At 41.3% G+C, this 23,183-nt stretch overlaps 2 protein-coding genes across 2 annotated transcripts; both read right to left on the reverse strand.

Annotated features, from left to right (window-relative positions):
* Positions 1–3,146: 3,146 nt before the first annotated feature.
* Positions 3,147–12,092, reverse strand: ube2ka (ubiquitin-conjugating enzyme E2Ka (UBC1 homolog, yeast)). Its single transcript, XM_072693790.1, has 7 exons — positions 11,744–12,092; positions 8,950–9,043; positions 7,985–8,043; positions 7,622–7,704; positions 6,940–7,039; positions 5,944–6,072; positions 3,147–3,984 (listed from the first exon to the last, which is right to left on the reverse strand). The coding sequence occupies exons 1-7, from the start codon at positions 11,804–11,806 to the stop codon at positions 3,910–3,912; spliced, it is 603 nt and encodes a 200-aa protein (XP_072549891.1). The 5' UTR covers positions 11,807–12,092; the 3' UTR covers positions 3,147–3,909.
* A 1,628-nt stretch (positions 12,093–13,720) lies between these two features.
* klb (klotho beta) lies at positions 13,721–23,183 on the reverse strand. The gene is made up of 5 exons (XM_072694336.1): positions 22,431–23,183; positions 19,740–20,247; positions 19,378–19,646; positions 17,460–18,603; positions 13,721–14,304 (listed from the first exon to the last, which is right to left on the reverse strand). Exons 1-5 carry the CDS (start codon positions 23,181–23,183, stop codon positions 13,721–13,723), a joined length of 3,258 nt encoding a protein of 1,085 aa, XP_072550437.1.

Consider the following 23,183-nt stretch of genomic DNA (forward strand, 5'->3'; position numbering starts at 1 on the left):
GTACAAACATGATGTAGATACAGTGATTACTTCATTATTAAAGTTATAGAATACTATATTACTCAAATACTTTAATTACATGCAGACAAACAAGTATTTAGGTACAATAATGAATTACATGGTAATACTTTAATAAAGTACGGTAATGAATTACATGGTAATACTGGGAAAAAACACAGAAAAAAGTATTAAAGTACTTTAATAAAGTAGGTACAGTAATGAATCACAAATAAATACTTTAATAAAGTACAGGAAAAAAGGTAAAGTACTTTGAAATACTTGATACCTAAAATGTATTTAGGTAAAGTAATGATTAATTTACTAATATGCAAAAACTGCACTAAAAAAGTACAAAAATGAAATACTTGAAAATACTTTTTAAAAAGTATTTAAGTGCACTAATGAAGTACTTTAAAATACATTAATGAAGTGCAGAAAAAGTATTTAACTTTAGTAATGAAATACTTTGGAAACACTTGGATAAAGTGCAGATGCAAATATTGAAGTACAGTAATGAAGCACATGGAAATGATTTAATATAAAAAAAAGTATTTAACTACAGTAATCAAGTTAACGTTTTAATTCAAACATATTCAAGAAGTATCAAATAACAAAAATACTTAAATAAAGTGCAGAACAAGTGCAAAAATTTATTACATGGTAATACTGGGGAAAAGTACACTAACAAAGTACTTTTAAAAAGTAAATACTTTAATGAAGTACAGAAAAAAGTATTTAATTACAATAACGAAGTACTTTGAAATACTAAAAGGTATTTAGGTAAAAGTAATGACGCACAAAGAAACACTTTACTAATATGCAAATGCAAATATTGAAGTACAGTAATGACACATGGAAATGTAGAGAGATTTAATTACGTATAAAAAGTATTTAACTACAGTAATGAAGTTAACATTTTATTTCAAAGGTATTCTACTCTGAACTGTAGTGAAGTATCAAATACCAAAAATACTAAAATAAAGAAAAAGGTTTTTAAAATGATTAAAAATCTAAGATTTATTATTTAAAATCCGAACACAGAGACACTGAACCAGAGCTATGACCACCCTGCTGAAAGGAGGTCTAAATCTATTACAGCTTTAGATATAGATATATAGTAGTATATATTTTCTATGTATTTACTATATATATATTTATATTATATTTTATGTTTATTATAGCGCCTCCTTTAGGTCAGCTGTACAGCTGTACTATCATATGCAAATGATAGTTTGGACACCTGCCTGGATATATCCAGGCAGGTGTCCAAACTATCATTTGCATATGATAGTACAGCTGTACAGCTGACCTAAAGGAGGCGCTATAATAGAGACTGGAGGCAGAACTGCTGTCTGTGGGAAACTAAAGATAACAGGTGTTAATTCAGCATGGGGCAGGTATCACACACACACACACACACACACTCACACTACCCAGACACACACCTACATACACTAACGCATACCAGAGCTCATCATTCTGTCACACTGTCTCTCTCTGTACAATAGATACACTGTATGTCCAAATGTTTGTGGACACCCCTTTTAATGAACGCACACACAGCTTGTCTAGTCCCTGTAGAGAAGAAGTACTGCCAATAGAATAGGACACTCTGGAGCAGATCAACATCATGACCCTATCGGCTCCATGCTGCCTAATAATGCCAGGTGTGGGCTAGAGGGGTATAAAGCCCCCCAGCATTGAGGAGCTGTGGAGCAGTGGAAGAGCTGCGTTCTCTGGAATGATGGTGGAGGAGCTCCATCCAGTACTTTTAGGATGAGTTGGGGATGATGAGGTGGGGTGGTGATCTCGGTGACCTCACTAATGCTCTTGTGGCTGAATGCAATCAAATCCTCACAGCAATGCTCCTCCTCCAGAATCTAGTAGAAAGTCTTCTTCTCTGGACAGTAGAGACAGTTACTCCAACAGAAGCAGGATCAGCTCTTTAATACCCTTGATTTTAGAAGAAACAGTGAATGAGCAGGTGTCCCAATACTTTTGTCAATATAGTATACATTAAAAACAGTGACGTACGATCCGTCGATCAGTAAATCACACAGCCACCGCTCAGAGCTCAGTGTGAGAGCTGACTGAACCATCTGCTGCAGTGTTCCTGTTCCGCCACTTACACACGGCCCACTGAACACACAGCCCACTGCGCCTCAGAGTGACCTCACCTCCTCCACAGCAAAGCTACCACACACACACACACACACAGAGAGAGAGAGAGAGAGCCATGCTCGTATCACTGTCTGATAATGAGCTGAAGCCTAGCAGAACTACAGCCCTGTTAATCCTGATACTGATCTCAGGCCTAAACGGACCTTAACTAGACATGCAACCCTAAACCGACCATAGCAGACCATTCATATGTCCAAATGTTTGTGGACACCCCTTCTAATAAATGCATTCAGCTACTTTAAGTTGCACCCATTGCTGACACAGATGTGCAAATGCACACACACAGCTTGTCCAGTCTTTGTATAAGTGCACTACAAGGAATTGACAAAAGTATTGGGACACCTGCTCATTCAGTGTTTCTTCTGAAATCAAAAAAAAAGGAGCTGATCCTGCTTCTGTTGGAGTAACTGTCTCTACTGTCTAGAGAAGAAGACTTTCTTCTAGATTCTGGAGGAGGAGCATTGCTGTGAGAATTTGATGGCATTCAGCCACAAGAGTGTTATTGAGGTCAGGGTGTTGGATGGCAGATTATCATCCCAAAAGTACTGGATGGAGCTCCTCCACCATCATTCCAGAGAACACAGTTCTTCCACTGCTCCACAGCTCAATGCTGGGGGGCTTTATACCCCTCTACTAGCCCACACCTGGCTTTATTAGGCAGCATGGTGCCGATATGGGTCATGGTTCTGGTCCGCAGTACAGAGCAGTCTTTTTAGCTTTAGCCTCTGTTAGGACGAGATGGTCAGTTAGGGTTATGGGGATCGTTCTGCTCAGCTCTTCACCCTGATTTTATGGGCATGATTCGCTTTAATGGACTGGACAGAGCACCCCGAACACAGCTATGCAGACCCTGACCACCTGCACTTGACATGCTGGACGATGAACTTGTTCCACTAGCCCCACACTGCTGCGTTTATTCCACTGGTCACTGAAAACAGTCATAAATAAGAGCTTCAGCACAGCGCTTTCATTTATACAGACTTTAATAGCTTTATTTACAGATGAAATCGCTTGGGTCGCTTTATTCCCGCAGGCGCCACTTTTTCTTCTTCTTTTTTTTTTTTGTTCGGTGTGTGTGTGTGTGTGTGTGAGTGAGTCTCATGACTTCTTTTCTTCTTGTCTTTTTCATCTTCTTTCTGTTTGTTTATTAAAGTATTTTCCAGTCTTGATCGGTCGAGAACGCTATCTGTGAGGAGGAGGAGGAGGAGTGGGGTGTGTGTGTGTTGGTGTGTGTGTGTGTTTAGGTGTAGGTGTGGTTTTCTTGTGTTTGTCTGACTGACTGACTGACCGTCATGGTAAAAAGGGACCTCCACATGAAAGGGGCTTGAGTGATTGAGCAGAAAATGTGGGCAGGGTTGGGGGCAGTCCAGCAGAGTAAGACCACAATCATGTGACCAGTCTGAGGAAGAAGAGGATGATGATGATAAGGTGAAGAAGGTGGGATGCGAGAGTGTGTAAGAAAGAAAGAAAGGCACACGTAACCCAAAAGAAAAGGGCGAAACTAGAGAGAGAGAGAGAATAGTGAAAGGACAGAGGGCGAGAGAGGGGGCGAGAGACATAAAGACAGTGTGGCTTGTGTGAGATGTTGAGGTGCAGTTTATTGATGTAGGGACTGAATCCAGGTCGGATTCAGGCGGTCAGACAGTCAGGAGGGTGGAAGAGGGGGTGGCTGGGGGTAAAATTCAGTAAACTGGGGAGGTGGTGAAGCTTCTGCTCTCCGGACCAGGTTCAGTTGCTAAGCAACAGCTCTGTCGCCGTCTCCACGTCCCAGGATTTCGATGACAGCGCCACTATTACTGCGTTCTGAGAGAGAGAGAGAGAGAGAGAGAGAGAGAGAGAGAGAGAGATTCCCCGTCACACACTGGCTCAGAGTTACATATGGCGAGAAGAACCCGAGAGGGATCGATGATAACGATCGCAAACAAAAACATTAAAGATGTTAACGTCGATTACAATCCGAGAAGAGGGCTGGCAGGCAGCCAAGCGAGAGATTATAGCCGCTATTGATCAAAACTGCTCCGAAATCTCTCTGCAACTAATTAAGGCCCCCGTCAGCTCTAATATGATCTCCAGACGGCTCGGTGAAAGACTGTACGAAGCACAGATAAGCTCAGATGCAACATTTTTGGGCTCGTATTACAACGCAGCAAGTCTGCAATCCATCATCATATAAGTAGCACATCACAGCGCGAGTATACCCCAATGTTTCCAATTCCAAAGAAAATAGTGGGTTAAAACATGTGATTTGTCCGATAAAATTTTTAGGTTGCGCCCCCTAGTGGTTGATCATTCAGTTCAGTTCATCAGCGCAAGACTCATCCCACCGAAATGCACCACAGAGCGCCACAGGAGGTCATTCCTACTGGAGGACATCAAACTCTATAACTCCGCCCTCAGTGTGCGGCACTATGGTTCATATGTGCAATAATAATAACAGAACTGTAATTCAACTTAATATGTGTCTTAATAACTCTAATAACTGGTGCAATCATTTCCGATATTTATTATCACAGTTATTACAACTATGCCACTTTGCTATATTCATATAATTTATATACATGTATATATTAAATCTTTGTTTTTACATTTATTTTATAGAGTGTTTATTTTTATTTGATGGTGTTTAATTCTGATAGGTTGCGACTGTAACAACTGCACTTTCATTCCTGGGATTAATATTCTTTATTAAAATTCTGATTCTGATACAAAAGGTAAGTAATTAGATTTGCAGGATTACATTACAGCAGGGGTATCAAACATATGGGCCCGATAAAGGTTATAATATTAGGTTATAATAGCTGTGGTTGGTGTGGCGCAACAGATAACACCATCGACTGGGGTTCGATTCCCAGTCTGGGTGACTATGCTGTGCAACACCAATAAGAGTCATTGGGCAAGACTCCTAACACTACACTGGCCTCTGTAATATGAGTTACCTTGTAAGTCGCTCTGGATAAGAGCGTCAGCTAAATGCCATAAATGTAAATGTAAATGTAATATAGTCTGAATACTCCACTTAGAATCTCTATTTCAGCTGGGAGCGAGACAACAAAGTCAAACTCAGCAGCAGAACCAATCAGAATCTCTATTTTAGCTGGGGGCGGGACAGCAGAGAGTCAGGCTCCACAGGGAACGCCTAAATGGTTCGTCTTTTCAGTTTGATCTCTTAAAGCTCATTAGCACCTAAAGACACAAGCAGGACATGGCAGCCAATAGAGGGAGCCAACACCAGCGGGAGCTCGCAGAAGAGCGAAAGGAGAGATAAAAAAGTTTATTGTTTATTACCAAAAGATATTTATTAATTCTGTATAATATTAACTGATATACAATTTCTAATACAATTTTAATGTAACCACATAAGCTAAAGAATGTCCAGCAGTGGGCAAATCCACTGTGTCCAATAATCCAACAATCTATCGTTCTATAATTTACTACTCTGGGTTGAATGAACTCTTGAATGGGTAATATTATCAATAATTCTGATTATTGATAACTATTTTTAGACATTGCCTAACCCTGATATTATATATATTTAAAATCTTTTTATCTGTAAATAATATTATTATTATTATTTATATTGTGGATGTATTGGTAATTTATCTACGTTTTGCATCAGAGTGTCTTGCTATCCCTTTGCTGCTGTGACACTGTGAATGTCCCCACTGTGGGACTAATAAAGGATTATATTACACAATTTTTCTGTGCGTTTGTGAAGGTGTGTGTGTGTGTGTGTGTGTGTGTGTGTGTGTGTGAGATACTTACTTTATCAAAGCCCATGGCACAGAGTTTGTCTATTTTGCGTGTGTAGTCCGGACTAGAGACAGGAGCACCTGCGTAAACATGTGACCAGAGCCGGGCCGTCTGCTTGAACATCTCTGGGTTCTGCTTATACTGAGGACAAGACAGACATGCATGTGTCACTCTGTGCTTTTTATGAAGTGAATCAGTGCTGCTGCTCTCAGAAGTGCAGAACACACACAGAAAACATCCAGAAACCACAAAACTCACAAAACCCCTGAACGTTTCTTCATACGACGGCACACGGATCGGCCGAGCGGCATAAATATCGTACAGTAAAATGGACCTCATTCATTTGCGATTTTACACTATTGTTGTTACTTGATGCTCCTGATCTTTCGTTTAATTATTTACCATAAAATATCCACCAATCAGCCATAACATAACATAACATAACGCCTCCTTAATACTGTGTATGTCCCTCTTGTGTCGCCACAACAGATCTGACTGTTTAAGACATGGACTCGACAAGACCTCCGATATGGACACCTGCAAGTTGTAAGGCGGGACCTCCATGAGCATCAGTAATGCATACCAGAAGAAACCACCCCACAAGACCTGCTTGCTGATGTTCTGGAGATGTTCTGACCCAGTCATTGTCTAGAACATCACAGTCTGGTTCTTGTCAAAGTGTGTCATGCCTTCATCAACTTTAAGAACTGACTGTTCTTCGCTCACTGCCTAATATGCAGATCCACCCCTGGACAGGAGAAGCCTTCACCTGTCAGTGGTGCTCATGTTATGGTTGGTTGGTCCACAGCTCAATGCGTGGGGGGGGTGGGGTTATACCCCTCTAGCCCACGCCTGGCATGTATATCTGCTCAAGAGTCCTAGTCTATTGGCAGAACGTCTCTACAGGGTGTGTGGGGTGCAGCTTAACGTAGCTGAAGGAATTCATTAGAAGGGGTGTCCACAAACATTTGACCATGCATCACAGTGTATCAGTTGGCAGGTCTATACCTGATTGGCCACTACAGCATCTTGTGGATCGTCTGGTTCTGCAGCTGCCAGTAAAGCTTGTAGAGACAGCAACACTGTCCGGAGCGTCATAGCCGCTGCCCTGAGAGCGAGAGAGCGAGAGAGAGAGAGATAGAGAGAAAGAGAGAGAGAGAGATAGAGAGAAAGAGAGAGAGAGAGAGAGAGAGAGAGAGAGAGAGAGAGAGAGAGAGAGAGAGAGAGAGAATATATTTCATTTTTAATGGCTAAAAGATGCTCAACAACACAAAAAAAACGAATAGAAGGGTCAGTCGGGCGGTTGATGAAGGTAAGCTTAATACTGGAGATGAAAGCATGAAGGTAAACCAAGCTGAAGGATCCTGATGATGGCCCACCCAGTCAGATGATCATGGTCTATATCTCTGAGTGGCCGAACAGGTGCAGAAAACACCACCCCCCTTGGCCTGACTGAACAGAGACGCACCTACACACATATATGAATGTCCACAAAGGCGTAGGTCACTCGCGCTTGCTCTGCGTTGACCCAACACAGAAGTATTACATGTGGAATTACCGTATTTACCCTAATAGCATGTACCACATACTCTCCAAGCGACTGCATGAGACAGCACCGAACCGCTGGCCGTACCATTTACTTTTAAACACCTTTACTTTTAAAAGCACATCATGAGGCCAAATGTCTCACCACTGGTCCTTTAGAATGTCCAGACATATGGCACCAGTTACTGAGCTGATGTTGGGATGCCAGATCTTCGTGATAAATCGTACCTGGGACAACACAAGAGAAGAAAAAAGGGGATATCAGATTAACATTAGGTTCACAAACCCACTAATTCAGTAAATAGCACCATAATATATATTTTTATGATTAAAACTCAAATGTATAATTATTTAATAATTAAACATCTCCATTATCTTCACTTTATCTACATTTTCTAAAATCCTTCACCACCCCTACCTTTCCCACACACATACACACGCACAAAACTGGCACCCAATCCAGCAGAACCAGATTAGGCACATTATCTGAGCTCCTGCTCACACATACCTTTGGCGGATTGAAGGGATATGTTTCTGGAATTTTAATTTCTAGCTGGTATCTACCACCTGAGAAACACAAACACGGCCATTACCACAACACACACAACATTCAACTGAATTTCAGAAAGAAACAGACAAAAACAGCCTTTCACTGCTGAAACGGCAGAACCTGAGAACATCTCACCTTTAGATTCAGCACTGCTGAGAAAGCTGCCATACATTTCCACACAGAACCAACAACACTGCACTTCAGTTTCTACACAAATGTATTCGGACGCCATAGTAATGTATCAATAATAATATTAATAATAATAATAATCATTTTGCCCATATGTCATTTCAGACATATAACAACAAAAAGTTGATTTTAATCACTGGACATCTGAAACGATTAAGACACCTTTTCTAATTAGTCAATTTAGCTTCCTTTGGGTTCCACTGGGTCACCATGCCTAATGCTAAGCATGGGCTAGAGGGCGGACTAGTGCTGTACTCACCTCTAGCCCATGTGCAGGATTGGGCACAGTGAACCAACAGACCCAAATGCTAGCACTGGATATACAGTGTTTAATATCAACCTCTTATTATTAAAAGCAGCATTTTATATATGTATATAGTATTATATTATAGTAGTATTATATGTAAGTACGGCTGTTTTCCAAATGGTCCATGATTAATTAAGATTTAGATTTAAATTTTTTCTACAATTGCAATTTTGTACATACCAGTTTTTATATGAGGTGTCTATCTATCTATCTATATATCTATCTATCTATCTATCTATCTGTCATTATTAAGGAGAAAAAGTAATAATAATAAATAAAGAAATAAATATATTATATTAAAATATATATAAGTACTTTTTAGGCTCAATTTATTTAAGATCTCAACAAATCATAAAAAGATGAGACGTGAGAAATCCTGGACGATATAGTAAGCAGCACCATCAAAGCAGAAGGGCGTGATTCTCACCTTCGTAAGGCGTGTCGGGCGGCCCGGCTATCTCCCCCTTCAGTTCTGTGAAGTTCTCATCCACCAAGTCCACTTTGATCTGATTTTTACTCGTCTGTGAACGAAAAAAATACATTACTCACATTACAACAGTCTGACGACCTTATCACATAATACTAGACCTGTCAACAGCTATGAATAATATATAGTGTGATCGCTCCACCTAAGGCAGGCTAAAAGAGCCACTTGCCCGATGACCCGGCTGGTTGGTGTTTGGTGGAAACAGACTGAAACAGACTCCAAGCACAACATAAGGGCACGATTCTGCTTGTTTTGGAGTGACATTAGAGCCACTGGGGGTGATGGTGGCTCTCGTTTCTGCAATGCACATTGGCACAGGTCTGGGTTTGTATTTTTTGGTGTAGGTGCCAAAGACTTAACTCAGTTCATACTGGTGCTTTAGGCCTCACTAGGTTGACTGGTGCTTGGACCTGGAATATTGCCGCTTGCAGCAGTCTTATCATACAGCCTTCTGCACGTGTACTGTTTATTCGCTCGATTTCACTCATTCCAAAATATGCAACAATAAATGTGGCATGTGCAAAAGTAATGGCACATTAAATACTTAAATACTAAATATATATATATATGGTTTTAGGTGCAGCACAGGAGGGTAAGCCACATAGATGGCCAACCTGCCCTAAGCTTGGCACAGCCCTGCAGCTATGTCCTGCTGCTGGCATGGCACTGAGCCTGGGACAAATATGCCAGCTGACTTTCTAAGAACTTGCAATGATGACAGACCAGCCAAGCACTCCCAACCAAGCTAAATTACCAGCTGATCCCTGCGAAGGCTCCGAACTGCCCCAATTCATAAGATCCAGCTACTACAGCAGCAGCCGTCTATGGGGCCACTAGCACTGGCTAATGTGGAGCTGTGTAGTGCTAATGCAGCCCACTGTCCAAATCCACACAAATTAAAGAATTAAACGAAACAATTAAGGACTACCGTGATCCCAAACCACCCAGAATTCACTCAAGACATATTTAGGCATCATTGGCCCCGTTTTCTCACCCTGCTGAGCCAAGAAAGCTACGCTAGCTCGAGTTAGCTAATTCCGCTAACCTAGCTACCGCTAGCCTCAGCCCCACACTCTCACATCTCATTTCTTTAGCTACTAATCCCCCAAATTCCCTCCGATTAAAAATGAAAAACATAATCAGGAAGTTATTAATTAAATAATACAGCTAGTTTATTAATCTGTCCTTATATTTAGCCACAGTGCGCGTTAACATTAGCCGAGCCGGAGGCGCTAGGAGATCCTTATCTAGTGCTAGCTAGCTAACCTCCCCCGCTGCAGTTTACTGACAGTTTAGGCTTCATAAGTCACATATGCAGGCACACAGAGGGCGACACACCTCTTAATACATATTAATTATTATTAAAAATGTAATAATGTCACTGAATGGTGATGATGATGTACTGATTTACAGGAATGTTTTACAGGAGTTCTGGGGAAATGCTGCTACTGGCTAAATTTGACCAGCTTGAATTGGCAGATTCAGTCGAGCAAACTTTACTGTTCTGTAAAGTTAATCCTTTTATTATTAATATTATTATTATTATTAATATTATTAATTAAAATAAAAGCTTATTTTATTTTTTACCATGACTTTTACCATGTATTTATCATGCCTGATCTATTTATTTCATAACTGTGGAACTGCACAGCAATCTTAAACGTGTTTTAGTTTTTATTATTTTACTTTAATATTAATTTTTGAGCACTTATTGATGTTTTATTTTATTGAAAATAATTAAATGTTTTTTTTTAATATATATATATCTATTTTGTAGGACATTCAATGTAGTATTACCATTGCTCTGAAATAATAATAATAACAATAACAATAAGAATAAATGTAAAACATTACATTATTATATATAAACAACAGTTATCGTTATTGTAGGGAGAGTCCTCACTGATTGATTGATTGATTGATTGATGGGCTGACTGACTGATCAACATGTGGGTGTGTAACTCTCTACTGTGTGTACTTGTGAAATGCAGCTGGAGCACGAGCTAACGAACCCAAACCCAAATGTTCTGCAGGTAAAAGAACCCAAGCAGCTGTTTATGGGGTCATGGGAATTATGTTAAGGGAATTTTGGGGACCCTATTTTAGCCTTAAAATGATAAATATTAATGCCAAACCAGATCAGATTTCAGTATTATTATTATTGCTATTATTAACACACACCTGTTATTATATTTATTCTAATTATTATTTATTATTAATGCCTAAATAAATGATTAATCATGACACTTGTTCTAGAATACACATATACACAATGTATATATATATATATATATATATATATATATATATATATATATAAATAAAAGGTAAATAATATATAAAAGGTAAATAATATATATATATATATATATAAAAGGTAAATAATATATATATATATAAATTAAAGGTAAATTTTATATATATATATATAAATAAAAGGTAAATAATATATATATATAAATAAAAGGTAAATAATATATATATATATAAATAAAAGGTAAATAATATATATATATATATATATATATGAGTAAATGATAAGGCCGAGCACTGTGGCGTTGGGCACGGCGTCGTGCTCTACAGTTAAAGGGGCTGTCGCTCGGGCTCGGGCTCGGGCTCGGGCTCGCGCTCGGGGAAGTTCTTATTAAGGTGCTAAAACTGAGGTTCTCTCCAGCCCCGCCGGCGTGTTCCTGCCTCCCACAGCCCCGCACGACCCTCCCCACTGAGGCTTTACCTCCTCGCTTTTCAGAACTTCTTTAAATTCCCGTTTTATCCTCTGCACCGCGATGTTGGCCATGCTGCTGCCGGGCCAGGGCGCTTCCTCCCCGCGGTGGGTGTCGGGCCTCGCTCGGCTGCGCGGAGGAGCTGCTGGTCCTCTTCTCCTCTTCGCTGGTCTTCTCTCCTTGGTTCTGCGGGCAGCTGCAGTCTATACGCGCCCTGTTGTTCTCCTGGGTCTCCTTCTGAAAACCGCAGCGGTGATTTTAAAAAGCGTTTGTCGGTAAAAGCTGTGCGATCCGGCCCGGTGTTACACAATACAGTAGCGACGCGGTGAGAGGGGAGCGGCGCTAGGGGGCGCAGCGGGGTTTCCCCCTCGCCAGATCAGCTCGACAGGTCAGAGGCAGAGACCTCCGGAACATTTCAATATAAAAGTCCCTGTGCTCTTCCTTCTGTCTAAGTTTATATACATCCACAGTCACGTTCTCTACAGAAATCATAAACACTGCTTATTTACTTTATTAAATATAATATGTAAATGTGCTGTCGGCAAGTTTTATTTTTTGGGAGTATGTATTAGTATGTACGACTTTTAAGAAGCAGTGAGGCTGCATTTACCAATACTAACCACCTGATTAGTATTAATTTTAATTTTATTGAATAGATTTAAATGTTCTTCAATATATATATATATATTTTAAAGAACATGTAACATATTATTATGACTCTGCAATAATAACAAAAATAAAATAAAAATATTAATTAAATAATAATTTCAGTTTTTGTAGAGGGTGTACTGATTGATGGGCTGGCTGATCAACATGTGGGTGTGCTTAATATTTAAATATGTAATATTTAAATTAAATATTTAAATATTTTAGTTAATATTCAAATGAGCTGTCTGCATTTTTTGGCAATATGTCTCGATTTTATTTTGCAGCATTTTGAGACATTTCTACTGGTCTGTTCATTTCTTTCTTTATTTTTTTCTCATTTTATTTTTTTTTCTTTAATAAAATGAATAAGAAAAGAAGTGGATTCCTAATAAATGTGAATAATTGCCATATTATTATTTTTATTTTAATCAGAAACGCAAAGCTCCACAAAATAGTATGTTTTTTAATTAGCATGTACAAATGACCAATATACATGTCAAAAAAGTAGAGTTTACACTCATCATCTCTTTTATAGATACCTGATGATCTGAAACACAGTGAAATAATAATCGCAATTGTCTAAACATGCACCAGATGGCATGGTTGTTCCAGTCCTGCTGCCCTCCAGCAGACCAGTGACCCTCGGTAAGGTAAGAATAGCCTGTTTTATATATCTGATAAAATTTATTGCACTATAATCACAAATTATATACATTTACACAGTATATACAAGCACTAGACATGATGAGCTGTGAACACATCAAACAGAAAAATGGACAAAAGTACACGTCAACAATGAAAATATCTCATAATTCACATTCTGAAGTTGTATTATAGAATATTGTAATATTAATTGACATATTCTGCTGTTTTGGCCTAAAATTCTTAAATTAATTACATAATTACTTGCATTACATTTATGATCTATATACATATTCAATATATATTTTAGATTTTAGACACTGATCACAAAAATATCATGATTTATTACCGAACATTTTCCATTTATTAGAATGAAACAGGCTGTTTTTGCTATTGTCTCTTTAAAAATCTATGTAAATGAGCTCTGTTCTGATTGGCAGCCCTGTATTGTACCTCATTCAAAACTCTGCCTGTGCTAAGACTCTTTATAACCTGGGTTTGGGCGAAACTGCTGGTGGTATACAGCGATCAGCCATAACATTAAAACCACCTGCCTAATAAAGTAGATGTGTGGGTCCTCCTCATGCCACCACGACTCCACAAGACCTTTGAAGGTGTCCTGTGGTTGCTGCCTGATAGATCCACCCCTCAACAGGTGCCACGGTGGTTTTAATGTTATGGCTGGTTGTCTTTGCAGGTCAGTTTGCAGGTGTGGGTGGAGTGGACTGAGGCGCGGAGGAGAAGCGGATAGTCTTGAAGTTCTGACAGTGTTTACGCTCTACACCAAACTCTTTTATGTCAAAGAAGCGAGGGCAGGTCAGTCCATCGCTAAACGGGCCCTTCAGGAACGCCGGGCTTCTTCTGTGGGCCGCTCTCTGAACGGCGAACCTCTGCTGTCGGCGTAGCCTCTGCGGCGTGGCCTGAGTCAGCCTCTTCCTCCTGCTCTTCATCACCACCGAGGTGATGATGACTCCCGCGAGCACGGACACGCTGACTGTGAGACACGTGCCAAAGAAGAGCAGGGGCTTGTTCTCAGCCACGCTGCTACACAGCCAGCAGGCCTCTCTCCTCTCACTTCGCTCGCACCCGGAGGTCACAGGGTCAACGGCAGCAGGGGCTCCAGGAAACCCACGCTGGGAGATGAGCTCCCGGTAAACTGCGACGGACGCTTTGGGCTGGGAGTGAAGGTGGGAGGAAGTGAAGAAGCCAAAGTGAGAAGTGTGATGATCCTGGAGGGTCCAGACGTAAAATCCTCTCAGATCCACGCCATCCAGCTCTCGCGCTGCAGAGGAAGCAAGGAGGGATAGCAACAAGGAGAAGGAAAAGGAGTGAGTATTTCGAGTGAACTGAATAAAAAATAATAAAAACATAGAAATGATTAAACTGTATAAAGCTGTGGAGTATCAGTGAATCATCTTGGTGATTCTTCTTTAGCAGTCTGAACATTCTCCACAAGGGGGAGCTATTAGCATAAATAAAAAAAAAAACTAAAAAATAAAACTAGAATTGTAGGTACTGAATAATTAATAGTGGATACTGAATAATTCATAGTGGATATTAAATACTTCACAGTGGATACTGAATAATTCATAGTGGATATTAAATAATTCACAGTGGATACTGAATAGTTCATAGTGGATACTAAATTCATAGTGAATACTGAATAGTTCATAGTGCATATGGAATAATTCATAGTGGACACTGAATAGTTCATAGTGGATACTAAATAATTTATAGTGGATACTGAATAATTCATTGTGGATACTGAATAATTCATAGTGGATACTGAATAATTCATTGTGGATACTGAATAATTCATCATGGATACTAAATAATTCATAGTGGATACTGAATAGTTTATAGTGGATACTAAATAATTCATAGTGGATACTAAATAATTTATAGTGGATACTGAATAATTCATTGTGGATACTGAATAATTCATAGTGGATACTGAATAATTCATTGTGGATACTGAATAATTCATCATGGATACTAAATAATTCATAGTGGATACTGAATAGTTTATAGTGGATACTAAATAATTCATAGTGGATACTAAATAATTTATAGTGGATGCTGAATAATTCATAGTGGATATTAAATACTTCACAGTGGATACTGAATAATTCATAGTGGATATTAAATAATTCACAGTGGATACTGAATAGTTCATAGTGGATACTAAATTCATAGTGAATACTGAATAGTTCATAGTGCATATGGAATAATTCATAGTGGACACTGAATAGTTCATAGTGGATACTAAATAATTTATAGTGGATACTGAATAATTCATTGTGGATACTGAATAATTCATAGTGGATACTGAATAATTCATTGTGGATACTGAATAATTCATCATGGATACTAAATAATTCATAGTGGATACTGAATAGTTTATAGTGGATACTAAATAATTCATAGTGGATACTAAATAATTTATAGTGGATACTGAATAATTCATTGTGGATACTGAATAATTCATAGTGGATACTGAATAATTCATTGTGGATACTGAATAATTCATCATGGATACTAAATAATTCATAGTGGATACTGAATAGTTTATAGTGGATACTAAATAATTCATAGTGGATACTAAATAATTTATAGTGGATACTGAATAATTCATTGTGGATACTGAATAATTCATCATGGATACTAAATAATTCATAGTGGATACTAAATAATTCATAGTGGATACTGAATAATTCATCATGGATACTAAATAATTCATAGTGGATACTGAATAGTTCATAGTGGATACTGAATAATTCATTGTGGATACTGAATAATTCATCATGGATACTAAATAATTCATAGTGGATACTGAATAGTTCATAGTGGATACTAAATAATTCATAGTGGATACTAAATAATTCATAGTGGATACTGAAAAATTCATAGTGGATACTGAATAATTTATAGTGGATACTGAATAATTCATAGTGGATACTGAATAATTCTTAGTGGATACTGATTAGTCTATAGTACATAGTGAATAGTCCATAGTAGATACAGAATACTTTGAATTAGATACTATATAATTCATTATAGATGATGAATAATTCATAGTGGATACTGATTAATTCATAAGGGATACTGAATCATTTTAATTGGATAATATATAATACACTGCTGAATAATTCATAGTGGAGACTGAGTACCGGTTTATTAGATAAGACCTACTGAATTATCCATATTGGAAACTGAATAATTCAAAGTAGAAACTGAAAACTAGGTCTTAAAAATGAAGCTCAAAACTAAACCTAGTGTTTAAAGGGTTTAACAAACCATCTTGTTAAACTAGGACTGAACAGCAGTGATGAAACTGGCTAACAGCCGACTCCAAGAATCTGCTAAGGATTAGCATTAACTCGCAGAGTTCTGCACTGAACTGGGACAGGTTCATTAAAAGGCCAGTTAAAGCAGCAGTCATTTTATTTGGGATTGGCCGTGTGTTTACAATACCAGTGGTCAGGCCAACAGTCGGGCCATCAATCACAGCTATATAACTAGCTCCACTGCAGCAGGAGTGTAGGGCCTATGTAGGGCCTATAGACCCAGTACAACAGTCTGCATGCCAGTGGTTATGATCTCAAAGGTCGTCAATAAAGCCCGGCTCTAAGACAGAGAGAGAGGTCAGCTGATAAGACTGAAGAACTGTGTGTGAGGAAATGCTTCAGCAGTGCCGTGTACTGCAACCTTTGACCCCGGGCCTTATTGAAAGCTGAAGAGTAATTGCAACCGGAGACAGATAGCAGCCGGTGATATGGCCGGAACAAGATTTTCCTCAGAACACACTTGACCATCTAATGACGACAGCAACAACAGCTGTACATACACACACTCATGCTGGACAGGATGTTTTGTTTTGACTAGCTGATTCAGGACCCTTTACGATACTGTACTGTAATTCACTGCACCAGAATCTGAGCTGAAGGCCAAATACTTATGGCCACCCCTTCTAACGAATGCATTCAGCTACTTTAGGGTGCACCCATTGCCATTGCTGACATAGATGTGCAAATGCACACACAGCTTGTCTAGTCCCTATAATGCCAGGCGTGGGCTAGAGGGGTATAAAGCCCCCCAGCATTGAGGAGCTGTGGAGCAGTGGAGGAACTGTGTTCTCTGGAATGATGGTGGTGGAGGAGCTCCATCCAGTACTTTTGGTTGGGAGTTGGGGATGATGAGGTGGGGTTGAATACAATCAAATCCTCACAGCAATGCATCAGACATTGTCTAAGGCCAACGTTTTAATACATTTGTTTTATATGTTCTGCTCCCAGTGGGATTCTGCCAGTTGTGCTCTCTCTGACTCCGGCCACTGATGGCAAAGCTTTGGCGGAGGGGGTTCCATGGTGCCACCCCTGGCCCCCTCCAAACATGCCTCAGTTCACAGTTACATGATGCTTTACTATTCACACCTACCCTTCAGTGCTTCCTGCAGGTAGCTCCTTATATAGGCCTGCCTGAGGTCATCATGTGACGACTGGTCATCGATCCCTGTTGCCGTGACAACAGTGGGACGACTGCCTCCATAGCGGCCCTTCACCCAATTTAGGACTCTGCGCAGGCCCCGGGGGACTACAGCACGGCGTTTGCTTGAGGTGGTCCACGTGGGGTCGTACATGAGGGCGTAGTCAGGGGCATGGACCTTGGTGGAGTCTTGCCCTGAACGGGGCTGCACAGAGTAAACCAGCCATGTTGTGAAGTGGTTAAGAGCAATAAAGTCCAGAGCCCCTTTGAGCTCCGCCCTCTCATCCTCAGAGAAGTGTGGCAGATGAGAGGAGCTGGAGTACATGCATCCAGGGCAGGTGTCCTCATGGTGGTCCATGTCCTTCAGGAAAGGGTCGAGGAAACGTCCGAGCTCAAACAACATGAAGCTCTGAACAGCATCACTGTGCGATTTCACGAAGGGATTCGCTGGTTCCCCCCAGTCGGCGTGCACCGCAAAGCTCACCATCGCCCCCTGCTGTTGGCGATAATGCTTATGGTAAATATTCCATGCGCGAGCATGTGCCAGCAGCAGGTTACGGACCACTCTTTCCTTGTCCTGCATACTCCCATTATACATGTCTGCTATCCGGTTTGGCTCATTAACGGTGATCCAAAGTTGCACCAGTGACCCGAACTCCCGATAACACAATGTGGCGTAGTCGGCGAACGCCTCCACCGTGCTCGCATTCATCCAGCCACCATTGGCATGCAGTGGTCCGGGCAAGCCCAGTGTGGGTGACCTGTGGCTTGGCAGGTAGAGCGTGACGGACGCCTGGATACCCTTTCTTTGGAGTTCCTCCAGCATGCAGCGGTAATACCGCACCGCCTTCCAGTCTGCTGATGAGATGCCGCCGTTTGGGACGAGCTGGGGCCAGTCCAGGCCGAAGCGGTAATGTGTGGAGCCTGTGATCTCTAGTAGGCGGACGTGACGTTGAATAGCCAGGAAGTCGCTGCACTGGGAGCCTCGAGTTCTAAGCCTTACCCCAACGACAGGCCGGAGAGTGCCATCGCCCGTGAAGTTCCACCGGTACAGGAGAGGATCGGTAAACTGTGGGGAAAAGGGACGTAGGTGTACCTGCAGAAACAGCAGACATGGGAGCAAATCGGTCAGAATTTAGACCATAAGGTCATGTCACTGTGCACTGGTTCCTTGGTACCACTGGTGAACTGGTTCCCAACATCTAGTCCTGGAGTAGGCTACCCCTCAGTTCTAACACACTGGCTCTCCAACCAGTCCTCAGGGCAGATTTCTGGACCAATGTTGGGCTTCCTGAGGACCAGTTGGAGAAGCATTGCCCAGATGTTGTCAATCCAAGCCGAGACTTGATTGTTGCCCAAATTTGACTTCTTTACTTTTGCTCTGGGGCTACAAGGCCTCTCTGATCTGGCCAAACTGCAGCTTCAGTGAACAGCCACCTTTATATCTTTACTCACCTAAACCTGAAGGCTTTACGGTGTGGTTTAGAGCGCAGTAGGATGTGAAGTATGAACATTTACAAAATATGAACAATACCAACCCCCCATAAAACAGCTGGAGTCCATATTTTGCTTCTTCAGTGTAGCACCAGGACCATGAGGTCAAAGTTGCGTCCAATTTGCTAAGAAATAGTCATTCAAATATTTTCCGTAATTACGTGTCCACCAGCTCGGCCTTCATCCAGGTCTTAAACTATTTCACCCTTGAATTTTCAAACTGAAGATACGTCCACCCCCAGTTTTCAGCAGAAGTTGGACACTAAACATGTCTCGGTGTGTTAGAACTGGGACAACTCCAATATGTGCAAGACCAGGGAACCAGAACCACTGACTTTCCTGTTTTCCTCTTTCCTGTGACCTTCCCGACACTCACCTGCTGGGTGATATCTGCCACTCCAAACTGAAAATCACAGGGAAACTGACCCAGGATTTCCTGTTCTGACCCGTCACTGGGAAAGCTGTTGTCTTTCACGACCTGCCTGTAGTACTGAGCTGTTGTCTTCGGGACCCTGGTGCGTTGGGGTTGACTGAAGTCTACGTAGAAGAGTCCTCTTCTGATGCTGTACCCATGATTCCACTCAAATCCATCCACCAGAGACCAGGCTGAGTAGCCGAACACCTTCACATGGTCCACAACCAGAGCTAGGACATGTGGGAAAGTACATTAACTGAGCTAATACTGTAAGTTGAACTAAATTAGGGGAAAAGGCAAGTTGCACTCATACACCGACTCACCTTGAAGCACCTGGTTGATAAACATTTTCATATTGTAAATAGCTACGGTGTCCTCCACTCCTACCGATGCTTCAGTGAACCAGCTACCCTCGGCCACCAAGACCTGTGGATCTCCATACTCCTTCTGAACCCATACGAGAACCTTCCTCAGGTCTAGCATCATATTCTGGCCATAGCTGGACTGGCCACGAACCCCACGCGCCGTATCCGGCCCAAACGCCAAAGAGAAGAAGTCTGCAGTTCCACGCACCCAGAGTTTCTCCTCTGCAGTGAACTCTGGGATGAGCTCCTTGTGGGAGACCCTCACGGACCTGGGGTAGTCCCCACAACCATGTATGGGTTCTGCAAACCAGCCAATCACCGCCTCCATAGACTTCTGACATAACTCCACATTGGCTGTCGTGGCTGTGAAAGGTTCCACCCAGTGGGAACCGAGTGTGATCGATATTTGGCCGTGCTGGTGGGGGCGGAACCGCTTGTCGTATATGTGCCAGGATTTGGCGTGAGCCTGAGAATTTAGAAAATGTCAAACAATTCATGAATAAAATGAAGAATAAACAAATAATATCAAAAACATGTATTGTGGAGTCCCACAAGGTTCAATTCTGGGGCCAATTCTGCTTTTTCTTATTTTTACGTAATATCTAGGTCCTTCCACCAGGAATGGTGGTAACATGCAGCTATTCATTTTTATTGCTTTAAAAACATTAGAATTTGACATTTTACAGCATTTCACTGACACTCATTTTACACACTTTACAACAATGTACAGTAAAATCATGTATTGGTGTCCAGCCAGAGAATTGAACCTTAGTCTGCTATGAGGAAAGCAGTGTTAAACCACTATGCTACACCACCACCACCACCTCCAACTGAATCAAGATAAAAATGTAATTGAATTTAACATTAAGGTATTTGACTGTAATAGTTCAAGAAAAATCTGTAACATAATGAAAATGTCTGTAAATGTTTTCCACTGAATTTGAATTTGGGAATTTGACTTTAATTTTGTGGTTTTGGTTCGGCAGGTTTTGGTATGTATTTTATGTATTTTATTTATTCAGTTTGTGGTATTAAAATGTATTTTACCTACCAAATCTAAACTATGAAAATGTAATAGTATAATGTAAATAATTGTATATATAATAATTGTATTTTATAATAATTATAATTTTAATAGTTATAATAGTTAATTGAATAAAGTTCTGGTTTTGTCCTTCATATAAAAAAAAAAATAATAATAAACATTATTATTATGTAATTGTTATACATCAAATCCCAATTTCTTTTTAGGCCGTGACACAAAGGTATAAGTGCAGCTAACAGTTTAAGGTGCGAGGATCTGACGGTCGTAAGGTGGGGTGCAGGGGCTGGGTGTTATGTGACTGAGATTGTACATTAGGTTTGTTATTATGCAATATATCACTAAAATGTCATTATTACCCGCAACAACGCGGGAAATGATTAAGCTGTCTGCAGTCGGACACGCTGTAGAAAATAACCAAGACCTTTTCTTCTTTTATAAACTCGAATTTGGTTCACCAGCATGTTCAGATAACTAAAAAGCTTTGTTTTGTTGCTGTTGATGAACTACACTATGGACAAAAGTATTGGGACACCTGCTCATTCACCGTTTCTTCTGAAGTCAGGGATATTAAAAAAGTTTCTCCTGCTTCTGTTGGAGTAACTGTCTCTACTGTCCAGAGAAGAAGACTTTCTACTAGATTTTGGAGGAGGAGCATTGCTGTGAGGATTTGATGGCATTCAGCAACAAGAGTACCGCCCCACCTTATCATCCCCAACTTCTCAACTCATCCCAAAAGTACTGGATGGAGCTCCTCCACCATCATTCCAGAGAACACAGTTCTTCCACTGCTCCACAGCTCCTCAATGCTGGGGGGGCTTTATACCCCTCTAGCCCACGCCTGGCATTATTAGGCAGCATGGAGCCAATAGGGTCATGATGTTGATCTGCTCCAGAGAGTCCTATTCTATTGGCAGTACTTCTTCTCTACAGGGACTATTTAACCTGTATGTGTGTGTGCATTTGCACATCTGTGTCAGGAAAGGGTGCAGCTTAGAGTAGTTAAAGAGGTGTCCACAATGTTTCAGTTTGGGTTCTTTAAGGGTTCTTTAGTTAAAGTGACGGTGCTTTATAGATCAGTGATAGTTTAAAGAACCAATTGAGTGTGTACATGGTTCTTTACCTGGTTCTAAGGTTCTTCTGATTGGTGATTATATGAAGAACCATGAGTCATAAGTCAGAGAACCCTTCAGTACTAGATTTGCTTAGAGTGTGGAACTACATTGCAGTGCTCCTAATGAGTCACCAGTGGATCCCTTTTAGGGTCTAACAGACCAGCTCCAGACCCTGTCTTTTGGGTCCTTTTCTCATCAGGCATCCGAGGACCATCTCAAACTCTCCTTCCCCTGTGTTGTTTACTGTTCTAACACCAAGGAAACTCCTCAAGATGAGCACAAACGCAGCTAGGACTCAGGTAGCAGCACATAAAGTGCTGGTCAAAGTTCACCACCAGAGAATGGCCCTCAAGCATTGTTATCTGGACAAGCCACATCAATGAACAGCATTAGAAGAGTTAACCATCATTACTCTGCAGAGACTCCCCCAAAACATCTAACCAAGAAAAATGACCCCCCCTGTCACCTCTGACCTTCTGCCCTTGCACTCACCCTGATGAGGTTGTGCGCTACAATGAAGCGGTCAGCTGGGTCCCCGATCACCCCCGGAGCGTGAGTCCCCGTCCCGTAACCCAGAAGCGCAACCAGGACTGGGTTGTGCATCGTGATCCAGAACCGGACGTCTCTGCCGAATGTCGCGAAGCAGAACGTGGCGTAGTCGGCAAACATCTGCACCATCTTTGGGTTCTTCCAGCCGCCCAGATGCTCCTGCAAGCTTTGGGGCAAATCCCAGTGGAAGAGGGTTACGACAGGCTCCAGACCCAACACCCTCAACCTGCCGATCAGTCGCCGGTAGTGCTCCACTGCAACGGAGTTGGGTCGTCCCGTGGCATTGCCGTCTGCGAAGAGTCGTGACCAGGAGAGCGAGAAGGCGTAGAACTTCACGCCGAGATATTGAACCGACTCTACGTCTTGCTCCCAGAGGGAGTAACCGTCACTGGCCGTGTCCCCTGTTGCCACGCCGGTGTTAAACCCCATTCCCCCATGGAGACTGTGGGTAAAATGGTCCCATACAGACGGCCCTTTCCCATCCCGATCCCAGGAACCTTCGGTCTGGAACGCCGACGTCCCGACACCCCAGAGGAAACCCTCGGGGAACGTTTCAGACAGGAAGTCGCTGTGGTTCAGCGGCTGCAGCCATAGGCTCTTCCCATCCCCAGCCAAGCTCTCAGCTCTGTCCCACACACAAGTTGTCAGGAGAAGGAGGAACGAGGGAGACAACAAGACGTGGGTCATCTTGAACAT

This window comes from Salminus brasiliensis, chromosome 12, assembly GCF_030463535.1.
Source record: "Salminus brasiliensis chromosome 12, fSalBra1.hap2, whole genome shotgun sequence".
NCBI lineage: Eukaryota > Metazoa > Chordata > Actinopteri > Characiformes > Bryconidae > Salminus > Salminus brasiliensis.